The sequence below is a fragment of the Vicia villosa genome, linkage group LG5, assembly GCF_029867415.1.
Source record: "Vicia villosa cultivar HV-30 ecotype Madison, WI linkage group LG5, Vvil1.0, whole genome shotgun sequence".
In the NCBI taxonomy this organism is placed as follows: Eukaryota; Viridiplantae; Streptophyta; class Magnoliopsida; order Fabales; family Fabaceae; genus Vicia; species Vicia villosa.
The window spans coordinates 124,807,350-124,821,248 of NC_081184.1; the positions used below are offsets into that span (position 1 = coordinate 124,807,350).

The 13,899-nt window shown below is 31.0% G+C and overlaps 2 protein-coding genes across 2 annotated transcripts; one reads left to right on the forward strand and one right to left on the reverse strand.

The window, feature by feature from the left end:
* The first annotated feature begins 2,728 nt into the window (after window positions 1–2,728).
* On the forward strand, window positions 2,729–4,999 carry LOC131607233 (probable O-methyltransferase 3). Its single transcript, XM_058879252.1, has 2 exons — window positions 2,729–3,524; window positions 4,575–4,999. Exons 1-2 carry the CDS (start codon window positions 2,730–2,732, stop codon window positions 4,866–4,868), a joined length of 1,089 nt encoding a protein of 362 aa, XP_058735235.1. The 5' UTR covers window position 2,729; the 3' UTR covers window positions 4,869–4,999.
* Window positions 5,000–9,489: 4,490 nt separating this feature from the next.
* LOC131607234 (uncharacterized) lies at window positions 9,490–13,640 on the reverse strand. Its single transcript, XM_058879253.1, has 9 exons — window positions 13,397–13,640; window positions 13,191–13,300; window positions 12,965–13,083; window positions 12,753–12,850; window positions 12,266–12,353; window positions 12,042–12,179; window positions 11,804–11,924; window positions 10,496–10,629; window positions 9,490–9,832 (listed from the first exon to the last, which is right to left on the reverse strand). The coding sequence occupies exons 1-9, from the start codon at window positions 13,456–13,458 to the stop codon at window positions 9,788–9,790; spliced, it is 915 nt and encodes a 304-aa protein (XP_058735236.1). The 5' UTR covers window positions 13,459–13,640; the 3' UTR covers window positions 9,490–9,787.
* Between the last annotated feature and the right edge of the window lie 259 nt (window positions 13,641–13,899).

Sequence of the window (13,899 nt, forward strand, 5' to 3'; positions counted from 1 at the left end):
TTGCAATTGAGAGAGGGTTTGTAATTTTTCCGTTCAAAAGTTGCAATTGAGAAAAAGTTCGCAATTTTTTCGTTCAATTGAGAGAGAGTTTGCAAATTTCTCCTTAAAAATTATAGTTTTGAGGGTTTGCAATTTTCTCCTTAAAAATTGCAATTATGTGAGAGGAGTAGTAATTATGTCATTCTAAATTTAGAAGTTGAATTGTAGTTTTGAGTTTTAGTTTTGAATTTGTTTTTCTTCTTTTCTTCTTTTATGGATAAGCTTCCGCAAGCGTATAAATTTTTTGTTGTTATTTTCCCAAAAGTTAGCACCACATCCGATGTTGGCTTCTTTAACACCAATGTTTTTGTTGTTTTTTATTTCCATGGTTTCTAAAGTGGGATTTTCAACTTAGCGTGTTTATTTTTCTTCCTTGTCTTGAATTTTCTTTCAATCTTCGAGTCAAAAAGAAGTTGATCAATTAGAGTTTTATCTCGCATAAACAAAGAAAATTCTACAACTAACACCTGGGATCGGCCAACAAGTGAATATAGATCAAATGAATATATATATATATATATATATATATATATATATATATAGTTGAAGTATTATCGACTCCACAAAGATTTATGATATATTATAATCCTTAAATAATTTATATAATTTTAAGTAGAGTTTGTAAAAAAATTCAGATTACAATTGAAATCAAATTGAAAATGCATTAAGATCACAAATAAGAAGACATTTTGGTATTAGATTTTATCACTTACTCATCAAATGCAACCTCTCAATTGACTATATAATCTCTATTTATCAAGTATAACTTCACATATCATGATATCATATATATTTTATTCACGACAAATAAAGTGAAATTTATTGAATCTACTAACTTATCATTCTTCACTCAAGTAATTGATTCAATAACTATAATGATCTGACATGTAGTTTACCAAAGGCTTATTTTTTGATTTGGGTCTGGCCTTTTCAAATGTCTAGTTGACCTTTTAGCGTATTTAAAAGTCTACTTCATTTAAACATAGGTAAATAAGTAATTCAACTAATGTTTAAGTAGACTAGCTGATATTTTATTTCTCAAGGGACAAATGTCGAGCACGATGCTCCGACAATAGGTTCGACAAGTTAAACCATAACTCATAATTATAACAGTATTAGTTGTACAAGTTGATGGAGCTGAAAAATGATAAATAACACAAAGAATTTGTAACGTAGCTCGGTGAAACCACACCAACGTCTGGAGGGTTGAGCCCACAACCCAAACAAAGGAAATTCACTATTAGTAGCTTAGTACTATTAGTCTTACAAGAAATAGCAAGTCTGTGTTGTTCAATGTCTCTTCCTAACACAACTCAATGACTTTTTATTTAGAGTCTCCCCCTAAATCTGAGAACCTACTCACTTTCTTCACTATCACACAACTTGTGATAGGTGATTATAACCACTAAACCCTAGTGATCAACTTTAATCAACAAGTTGAATGATGTTGAATTTTACAACTCAACTAGACAAACCTTTTATGTTAAGTTATTGAAACATAGAGGTGTACATATAAATTTTACACTAATCCTATTTAGGCATTAGTAAGGAATACAAGACACAAAATCTAGCACTCAAAGATCTTGAATGTGGATGCTTGAATTTCAATGCAGGTTGTGAGCTTTTTATATAGCATAATTCTTCTGGTTTTTCTTCATGGATTTGAGATTCGATTTCGTCCTAAATTAATGCATTTTATGTTGGATATTTGATTTGTTCCTTGAATATCTCCAAAAAAGAGATATGATTTGTTTTGTTACAAATTCAAATTTAAATCTCTTTAAATATGATTTGATCTTCACCGTTGTCCAACAAATCATATAAGAGTAATGCTATTTAGTACGAAGCAATTTGAAGAAGAAATGCAAGAATGAGTATGTGTCACTATTTTAGTGGTAAATTTTAAATTAATTTTAAATTTAACTTCCTTTTTAATAGGGATCATGAGGGTTATGGTGATAATGGATGGTTGGGATCTATTCTTGCATTTCTTGTTTTTCCACTTTCTTACTAATAAGCATTTTCCATCATATAATCATATTGTTAACTCAATAATAATAAAATATGATCCGACCTTTAATCATAGAATCTTCTAAAACACAGTAGCAAAGTTCAGATGCGCAAGACCTGTGTGGGAAAAGATGAAATACAATTATTAGTCTTAGGTAGTTATTCAAATATACTAAAACATTTTTTCTTTCATTGGTCTTAGTTATTTAAAAATATTAAAAATACCCTAAGGGCTATGAAAGAAAAAATGTTTAGTATTCTGAAGACTAATAATTGCATTTCATTTTTATTTGATTATTTTAAAGCTAATTTAAATTTAAAATTAAATGTACATAAGTGCTCAACTAAAGTTCAAATACCAACAAATTTTTCTTTCATTTTATTGACTTTATGTCTTATCTTTCACCGAATTTTTCCATTAATGTCTCCCGCTAAAATTGTTTTCCCTATTCTAAATTACTATATCAAATATGTCTGATCCCTCACAATCTCAAATAGTAAAAAGTAGTATATGATTTGGCAGCTTTATGTTTTTCTAAATTGAAGAAACGTTCTTCATAATAATTCCATGTGACATGTTTTTTTTTTTCTTTCAATAATAAATTGTGGCAAAATGCACCATTCAAAAAAAAAAAAATTATTGTGGCAAAATGCTCCACTTATAAATAAACCTATGTAGAATGATAATTGAGGAATCAAAACCAATGGGGTCTCAAAGCGAAGACCATCTTACAAAAATGCTTCAAGCTCAAACCAAGGTCTTCAATCACATTTTCAGTTTCATAAACTCAATGTCCCTTAAATGTGCAATTGAATTGAGTATACCAGATATCATACAAAACTATGGTCAACCTATCCCCCTTTCACAACTCATTGCTAAATTACCAATTCACCATTCCAAAACCGGTGACATACATCGTTTGATGCGAATTTTAACACATTCTGGTTTCTTCAACGCCATTGAAAATAATGACGTTGAAGAAGTAATGTATGAGCTTAATGATGCATCTAGATTATTGCTTAAGGATCATCCCTATAGTATGACATCTTTGTTACATCTTATACTTGGTCCAATTTTGAGTAAACCATGGCATCAACTTTCTAGTTGGTACAAAAATGATGACCTTTCACCTTTTCACACTGAAAACAATGGAGTTGCTTTTTGGGATTATGCTGGTGATGACCCTAAACATAATGAGTTGTTTAATGAAGCTATGGCTTGTGAAACTAGAATGGCTTGTAGTGTTGTGATGGGGAAGTTTAGAGAGGTGTTTGAAAAGATGGAATCATTGGTTGATGTTGGTGGAGGTGTAGGGACCATGTCTAAGGCTATTGCTAAGTCATTCCCAAATATTGATTGTGTTGTGTTTGATCTTCCACATGTTGTTGGTGGATTGCAAGGAAGTGAGAACTTGAAATATGTTGGAGGGGACATGTTTGAGGCTATTCCTCCTACTCATTCAATTTTACTCAAGGTAAAATATTCATACTTGTCACTACAATAATTATAGAGTCTGAGTATTGCAGGCCCGGTCTTTGGGTAAGGCAACAAAGGCAGTTGCCTAAGGCCTCTAATTTTAATCAGCCTCCATACATGTAAAAATATTAACTATTAGTACTTACTTTAAAAAATTAGTACTATGTTTATATCATTAAAATTTTAGGTGCGCACAGTTTTGAGGTTCTATTATATTTATTGTTGTGTGGTTGTCACTGTGCTCGCTCTTGTACATTTGTTTAATTGAGTTATAACTTAGTTTTATAGTCAATAGTGGTAAACAAATAATTTTTATTTTTATTTGTTTATCTTTGTAAGTTTTAATCTTGTATAATATTGTTATGTAGTTAGTATTTTATTTTGTTTTAAGTAACTAGTTACATTTTCAAAAATATTATTTTCCACTATATTTATTTAACAATTTTTTAGTCAACAATTTTATTTTGGCAAAGCAATACATCTAGTATTTAAAATATATTGGTATGTAGAATAATATATTCAAAATTCAGTTTTATAATTTTAATATTTTTCATTTAATCTTAGTTTATACTTTTTTTTTGTGTCTGCTGTGTATATTTATTGCTTTTTTTAGTAAAATCTCATCTTAAAATTTTGAATTGAAATGTTTAAAACACTACAAAAATAAAAGAAAGTAAAAATAAGTGAAATTAGTTGAAGCTTTAGAATCTATTATATTTCAACAATGATTAAATAGATTAGTTTTATTATGAATAAAAAGATATTAAATAAACTATAAAAAAATTAGATAGAAATATAATAATTTTATTCAAATATTTTATAAATATTTTATTTTAAGACTTGCCTTAGGCCTCAACATGTGTTGGGCCGGCCCTGGAGTATTGTTATCACCTAATAGAATTTAAATCTGAGATTTTGAGAGAAACACACTCTCAGAACATGAGTCTTCACCACCAAGCAAACCTTTGGGAGAAAATAGACCAGATTATTTTTAGTTTATGATTGTTGTTAACAATTTAACATTATTTCATTATTCCATTGCATGCAGGGTGTATTACATGATTGGAGCGATGAGAAATGTCTGAAAATACTAAAGAAATGCAAGGAAGCAATAATGAGCAATGGAAAAGTGATAATCATAGATGCAGTGATAGGGAGTGAGAAGGAAGAGAATGAAACAATTGAAGCACAGTTATTCTATGATTTGGAGATGATGGTGTTGGTTAATGGAAAAGAGAGAAATGAGAAAGAATGGTCTAACTTGTTTTTCTCCGCTGGTTTTAGTAACTACAAGATCACTCATGGTCTTGGTTTTAAGTCTCTCATTGAGGTTTTCCCATAGTACTTGTAACTTAAACTTCTTGTGTACAATTGTGTGTTTGTTCTGTCCTTTTTTTTGCAGTGTGTATGTTGTGTATGTTGCAATAATGGAAATAAAAAGGAGCACAGTTTGGGTTTCTTTATTCCTTTCTTCTTTTGATACATTTTTAAGCCCCATTTTTTATCCGTTAAAAGAAGGTATAGTTATAATACTATAAATGGATCTTTTGGTTTATTTTTTACTTTTTAAAATTCTTGCGCTTTGATCCCAACTCGGTTTCTAATAGGAACAGTGGCGGAGTCAGGAATTTTAGGCAGTCTGGGCAAAAACTTTATACCATTGATTATTCATCTGTTTTAATATTTACACCTTATTTTTACTAATTTTGTTCCTAAGTTTGCCCTTGATTTTGTCAAAAAAATTGACTATTAAATTAGGTGGAATACAAAGAAAATAGGGGTTGAGCCCTGGCGCCTGCCCGGGCTAACTGGGCCTTGGCTCCGCCCCTGAATAGGGACTATGAGAGTAATAGATGACATGTCACCTTCGGCTTAAGATGATGTGAATGAGAATAGGATTATATGACTAGTGAATGCTTGGAGACACTCTTAAAATTCATGAGAAATTGAAAATCTTTTTGCGACTAGTTAATTTCTCGAAACTAATGGAGTTGCGTTTTGGGATTATGCTGGTCATGAATCTCCTCGAGAAATTAACTTATCGCAAAAAAATTTTCAATTTCTCATGAATTTTAAGAGTGTCTCCAACGGATGTTTTTTCACTGTCTTTCAAAGTGGTCAACGTAATGTTTTATTTTTCATCTGTTGGAGTTGGCCAACGTGACCAACCGTTGCAATGCAATGCAGTGCAACGACTCCTTGAAATAAAATAATAATATCACCTATTATTACATGTTACCAATTTTTTTTTTTTATTTGTCATGGAATCACTTAACATGTCACCATCAAAATCATCTATGTTTTATGATGGAGATTGGGTGTGGATCTTTTCCTCATATAACATGTTTATTTTATTTTTCTTGAACTTAGTGTTCAATACATAAAGATTGGGAAATTCATTCAAATCGTGGAAGGCTTGTGCCCACCAATTTCTCACTTAAACGAGGGTGCATGCCACCATTGGCCATTGAAGCATACTCAGAATTAGAGAAATGGACAAAGCACTTTCTCAAAGTCACCAAGTGATTCATCCATTTGTAGCTTCAAATTCATCTTACTAGTTGATGTCACTTTAGGTTGAGGTTAATAAAACTTATTGTGTAAACATTTTTTCGTGTATGTTCTGCTTTGTATAGAGTTTGGTGGGAGAGAAAAATTCCACATAAACATTGTTATTATTAAAAATAACGAGAATTTGTGTGGTTTTTTAATTCATTTTTGTTTCCTTCACCATATTGTAGAATTATCGTCTTATATACTACATAGTTGATTTTCCATCTTCCCAAAAAAAGGGAGAAAAATCAAGAACTTCATTGTCTTCGGGAAAATGCATTAATTTATGCACCCACTCAAAATAATGCTTCAAGTATACATAGGTATATCCATGGGTTTTAGTTGCATCCTAAAGTACGTTTTGGTTGTATCACCTATTAGGTTGGGATCCAACTGCAGTTGGCTAGGTGTGTAGCTACTACACGTTGTGTGACCTTTTTGTTGGGGAGACCAAGGAAAGAGGGAACAACAACGCAACAAATTTTGCAGGTCAACAAGAAAGGGAGACATGACATCTTTATCAAAAATCTTAAGGCGTCAGATGTATGGATCACTTTTCTTATAAATCCAATATTTCACATATTCATATGAGATTTGAAACATAACCACTCACAGTTAAATTCAAAAATCCTCCTCGTAAGTGTGAGTTTTTATCTCTAACTACCTTCGGTCCTATTTATAAGAAAAGATTCTTTTTTTAGATACATTGAATAAATAATGTATTTGAACAATATTTTGTCCAGATATATTATTTATTCAAGGTATCTAAAAAAAAAATTTCTTATAAATGGGACCAGAGGGAATATAACAGGATTCAACACATAATCATTCTCTCATCAAGAGAGACAAAGGTTTCTGGTACCACTTGTAAATGAGCATTGATAAATTAAAGAACACAATTACAAAACAATGACATGACATGCGTGAAAATTCTATAATATGAAGAAAAATCAACGACCCTTACAACCAACAAATAATTTTTTAATATCTTTTTTGGTCTCATATGTTAACCTCGAGGTTCATAACCTTTCAGATGTATCATGTTAGTTTTTTTGTCTGATTAGCAACGAATTTAGCATTCAATTTTTTTTTTATTTTTCGGTCACTAATTATACAAAAAAAGACTATAATGATACGTTATGAAGAGTTAAGAGATTAATATGGACTTTTTTAAGTTAAGGGGTCAAAATAAATCCGAAGTTAACCTACCAAACTAAAAAGGATATTAAGCCACAAATAATATTATAAAAGTTATTACAACATATAGATTGTCTTCAAACATTCCTCGGTCCCCAATACACCAACACTCTTCAAAGAAAATATCTAACTACATTTCGTAACCCTCTAACACATGAGTGCTCCTCCGTTTTCAAAATAAATGGCGTTTTAACGAACAAAATATGTTTTAAAATGAATGTCATTTTTACTTTTCAAAATAAAAATTGTTGTTATTTTTCCAACTCTATTCTTTAATTATTATTTTGTACATTAATTCCAAAAAAAAAATGAGTTTGATAAAAATAAAATATCTCATTACAATATTTTTACATTATTTAATTTGTGGGCAAAAATATTAAACTTATAACACTCATTTTAAAATAGAGGAAGTATAAGCTAAAAGAAAAATCAAATCGAACTTAAAGTATATATTAATGGTGCAACTTACTCCCTCCGTTTTAAAATGAGTATCGTTTTATAAGAAAAATTTTGTTTTAAAATGAGTGTCATTCTTACTTTTCAATGTAAAAGTGATAGTTATTTTTACAATTATGTCCTTTAATTATTACTATGTACACAATTTTCAATATATTAATAACTTTTAATATATTAATAAGATTAATTTGGTAAAAATACAATATTTTTTTATAATATTATTAACTTTTTAATATGTATGCAAAATTTTAAACGACATTTATTTTGAAATGAATGGGGTATATTCAAACAGACTAGAATAGAAGCGTGTCTATTTTTACAGATTACTTTTGAATTCAATTGACAAATCCTGTGAGATTTTTTAATGTCCGTGACCAATTGCAATTGTCTTCCACGTCATTTGCATTTCATGGTGGGTTTGGTTACTCATGATATGGCTGGAGACTGGAGTGGTTGTAATGGAAAATCTATGGATGGGACATTCTTTTTTCGAAAAAATCTGGATGGGACACATTGCTTAGATTATGCGGCAGAGGATATAATTTTGAAAGAGGAATACATTTTACATGTGATTTAATTTAAAGAGAAGTTATTTAGAATATATCAAAGAAAATTGACTTAAGCTTAATTGATAAAAAGTTAGTTCATTTGAAAGTTTTTTAATTTAACTTTTGTTATTGATGTGATGTTTTTAATAGGTAATCTGAAAATAATTGTGTTGACGTTCTTTGAATTTTGAAGTTTGTTTCTAATTTAATGAAGTTAAAAAAAAAAAAAAATAGGCAACCATTGATTCAATTATGCAAGATCCAAAGTGTCAACATACAACAATGGAGCCTACTCCCTTCCTCCGGTCTCAAATATAAGCAACAAAAAAAATCCCTCCGATCTTAAATATAAGCAACAAAAAAAATTCTATAATTTTAAATATAAGCAAAAAAAATTAATATTTATTACATCAATATCACTATTCTAAATATACCCCTATAATTTTTTATATTTTAAATGCTTGTAACAATTTCCAAAGCAAAAAATAAGGATAAAATTAAAAATATGGTAAAAATTAAATGCATTGAGACAATCTTCTAAAAAGGTGTTTTTTTTATAAATTTGCTTATATTTTAATCGAGAGGAAGTATATATTAATAAACTTAGTACTAATGAAAAAGAGAAATGACATGTGAAGTGAACACTCAAAAATTATAACACCAAAAGGAGTCCTTTATTATTTTATTGTTCGGTGTATTTTCAAACCTTAAAAATATATGAAATCAAATGATAGATGACAAAGACATTAATTAGTATGTGTTATAAATCAGCGGCGGAGCCAAAAATTTTATGCAGTTTAGACAAAGATTTTGTCTAAAAATCGACTATTAAATTAAGAGAGTATAACAAAAATAGGGGTTAAGCCCAGACGCCGCCTACCCAGACTAGCTGAGCCTTGGCTTCGCCCCTGTTATGGATGAGGCTTCGCCCCTGTTATGGATGAAATACAATGTCTAAATCTGAGTTTTTAAATAGAGGAATGCTAAACTTGAGTTTTAAAATAGAGGAATGCTAAACTTACAATTATTTTTGACACTACACCATATGTATGTACGGTTCAATTCACTTTTTATTTTATTTTATTATTTTATGGAGCATTAAAATTCAAGCCAAAGTGAAAATGACATTTGCAGCTACGGTGTAAAATTGATAGGTGTCATAATTTGGTGTAAATGTAGCATTCCTCTTTTAAATATCATGAATCTAAGTAAAGAACAGTAGAAAAATATTATAATGTTTCTTAACTCCAGAAGATCCAAGGAATACAAAATTTGAACAATCACAATCTTCAAACTAAGTATGATGATCTCGCTCAACCAAACCAAACATTGCATTTTCAGACACCGCCCTTCTTCCAAACAAAAGGAAAAAAACATGAAAAATAAACTGTATGTAATTTGAAATGGTTTGAGTTTTTTTTCTTTCAGGTACAAATAATTTAAAGAAATGACAATCAAAATTTGGTTTCTCATTTAGCAGCCTATCACTAACTAATCCAAAATGCAACTACAGTACTGCTCTTTGCCTTTCACCAGCATCGTCACGTTCCACCTGAAAACAATGAAAATCAAGATTATATGGCTTTTAGAACCAAACAAATTTAGGTATCTCATACATCTCTAAACTTCATAACCATCAAACAAAGAAGAAAACTCTAATTCGAACTTATTTATGTTTACACCATACAGAACTCAAGCAGTCACTTTAGTATAACTTTTTTTTTAAGTTAACCCTAAATTTAAGGTTGGAATTGATTGCAGCCTCTTATTTTTCTAATTTATTTCAAACACGAGAATACTAACCATAAAAATGTTACAACAGTGTGTGCTTGGAATAATTATTTGTTATTTAGAATGTAACTTTGGTAAGCCAAACACAGAATCAAAATTAGGTAATACATCAAGAAAGAAAAACAGAAGTCATGGGAGACTGGCTTTGTGGTCAACATATAAAAATGGAGGCATCTGCTTTATTTTCAAACTCAAACAAAATACTTCTGCACTCTAGCAAACATCCTTTATCTCGACAGTTCAAAGCAATGAAATCTCAGTTTAAAGCATCATATATATTTACAATCAGTAACAGGAACCTTCAAATTGCAACAAAATATTGACAATTGTATACACCAAAATTCCCACAGCAGTATAAGACAAATACACAATAGTATTTACAAGAACAGATAGATTTTTACACAAGGAAACAGTATTAAATTACCTCGACGAGGACCCTTGTTTTCTTTGATTTAGGATCACGGCCATCCTTTTCAAGTTTCTTTGAAGCTAAAGTCGATTTCCTTTTGGCTTTTCTTTCATCACGAGCTTTAGTTTCTTCATCTTCAGCACTTCCATCTGCAATAGTAGATGTCATCATGTTATTGCTCCTTAAATGTGTATGTTTCATTTTATTCCAAAACCACAAACAAGGAGAGCGTTCTTCTCACGTGACATGGTCTCACCTCGAACATATATGTTTCATTTGGATTGAATGCAAAAAAATAATGGAAGAAAACAAAATGGATAGAAAGTAAATGAGAAAACGATAGGTTGGATTGAATTGAAAAAAAAATGAGAAAGTATAATCTTCTTTTTTGCTTGTTAGGTTGGATTGACAGTAAAAAAAAGTGAAAGTGAATAACTGATGTAATATATCTTTCAACTGTAATAAATAAGAATCAAAAGTAAATAGATGGGTAAGAATGGAAGTTGCCAACTCAAAAGAATGTTGTTGATGACAGACCATAGAAAAAAGCCAAAAAAATCCGACATACAGGATGACATATGGCGCAACCATATCCGTGTGTGGAGCCATGGTGCCGCCGTCCTTCACAAATTATTCATATCGGTTTTCCAAAATCTCACTTATATCCACCATGGTTGATATTACAACACTGACTCGAAATTTGAGTTTTCTCTTCACTCTAAGGGAAAAAACTTCAATCTGGGCCTCACATTATTTTTTTCCCTTAATATTTCTTCTCACCAACGCCACAAGAGAAAAAAACTGTACATTCCTCTCTAATTAGAAACTTTCCCTTCTCCCGTTTTCAACCATACCAAACAAAGTAAAGATGAAATAATCCATAGTATGTGAAACTATTTGTATGAATGACTAGAAACTACCAGAAGACTATTGAGTCGTGTTTGTAATACTAACATTTAAAGTACAAAGAATAGGAAGATCTGACTGCAGTATTTAGAACTGAAAAAGATGACACTAACTAGATTATAAAATATGCAGTAAATAAAATTTGCATCCAAGACTTTCTGCAGCTCAGAGATAATGATTTCACGAGACACGGCTCAATGTAAACAATTAAACAATATCAGTGACACACTTAACTATCATACCATGCACATCTAATTCAGAATCTTTTGTATTTTGGTTTTGGTTACGCAAAAGCAAATTCCTTGATGAGAGAAGCAATATTTCATGAAACATTCTCATAACCTATTTCACATATATTTTAGCATGAAAAAAAAAAATACTCCATGCAGATTGTAAAGCTTCTAAACTAAATGTTACCATTTTCATCATCGCGGTCATTGCCCTGTGTCTCATCAATTGCATAAGCACCAAAATCTTCTATGTCATCTTCCTCTTCAAGTTCGTCATAAGGACCTTCTACATATTCTATTTCTTCTTCCTATTCAATTTAAAAAAGAAAAAAAAACAAGGTCAACACATTACCAAGTTAAGTTACTAAAACTTTTGATTAGACAACACAGAATAGCAAAATGCATTTTTGATATAAAAGATGTACCATTTCATCCTCTTCTTCAGCAGGTTGACTTTTCTCCATTTCAATAATCTTGTTGTATTCTTCAAAAGGATAGTTGATAATATCATCTTGCTTGTAAAGTCCTTCTTTAAGGCGTGTCAATAGCTCTTTCTCAATAGACTGCGTAATATTCAAAAGCAACAATGAGGAAAGCAAAGATAACATACAGTTTTATGCACATAGGTAACATTGGGATTAACTATAACCTTTTCTAGCACAGCTGCTTTTTCGGCTTTCTCCTCTCTTCTAGCTTCTCTCTTAACCTCTTTCCTTGGCAGCGTCGTGATTTTCTCCCTGTAAAACAACAACAACCAACATGATCAATCAGACTACTTTTAAAGAGAAACTGATAATAACTTTCTTTGAAGACTACATCCTAAATTATAGTAGATAGAGGAGACGGAGAATTGTGACGTGGATGTAAATCTATAATAGTGTTAGTGTAAAATATAGATACTGTAAACAAAAAATGATGAATTACAAAAATCACAAGCAACACTACTGACATGCACCCATAGAAATACACAGATAGAAAAGGATCAAAATACACCAAACGTCAGATCATAATAAGACAATGTGTTAGAAATCAAACAATATGCAATTTAGAGAATCTGTTTCACAAGCAACTTCAAGAATTGTAAGGCACTGCTTAACAAGACAAAACATGAAGCAAAAGAGAATAAACTCACAAACCTTGTTTTCAAAGCAAGTTTCCTCATACGTATACGCATCTGGGTCATTTTGGTCAATCGTTGTTTTATCTTGTGTATAAGAATCTTGGGCCAAAACATCTGTCAGTGCAGGAAAAGTGCAGGAAAGGTGAGGTAAGCAACCAATCTCGGCAATTACTTACAAACAAAGCATCAAATATATAAACATTGCAAAGACTACATGTAATTCAGTACCAGATTTTTGTCTATGACTTCAAGCGCCTGCTCGTAATTTCTAGGAAGCTTAACTCTTTCCCACAAATCCTTCGGCATATGAGCTCTTTCAATAGTTTTCATGTAAAGGTAAAACACACCTACAACACATATTCCAATTGCATCATTACTCGCATTCTTTACCATAAATTACGCAGTTTTTCTCATATTCCATAAGCATTTCATAACTATGAGTAAGTAAAAGTACCATTGTCTTCACGAATGGTGGCATAGCGACTATTAGCTAAAGGACAGGAACTTCGGTTACAAATTCCGGTGATGCTGTAAGGGTTTCTACAAAAAATACCTGTTGTAATTCTACAAAACAAAACAAAAAGAGGCGTTAGACGATTGGAAGTGGTGGCAAAAACAACGAAAAAGAAGAAAAGGAATGGATATGAATAGCGTGATTACTTTGCCATGAAACTGCAATGGTTGTGCCTGATAACTTGCCATATAACCTCGTCGTGCTGCATCTTTGGAATGAAATTTTTAGGGTTATTTACTTTGGGGGTGAGATTTTAGGGTGAAAACGGAATGGAGTGGAGGGCGGTGCGGCTGAGGGTGTTAAGCGGCGAGTGCGACGGCCGACGAGGAGTATAAAGGAGAGAAACTGAGCTAGGTTTTGAAAACCTTGCTACTCTACACAGCTACACTATGTTGCGCTTCTCTCTCTTTTTTATCAATAAAACGATGTCGTTTCGTTAGGTTTTTTTAAATCCAAATAATAATTTACCTTTTTTGTATACGATAACAAAATTGTAAAAAAAAAAATCATTTTTTTTTTTAATTTTTCAACCCATCAAAATTAATTCAACAAGTGACATTACGGCTCTGTCTGATAAAATTAATTGATAGCTGGTAGTTGATGATTGACTGATAGTTAATAGTCGAGAGTTGATGATTGATTAATAGAT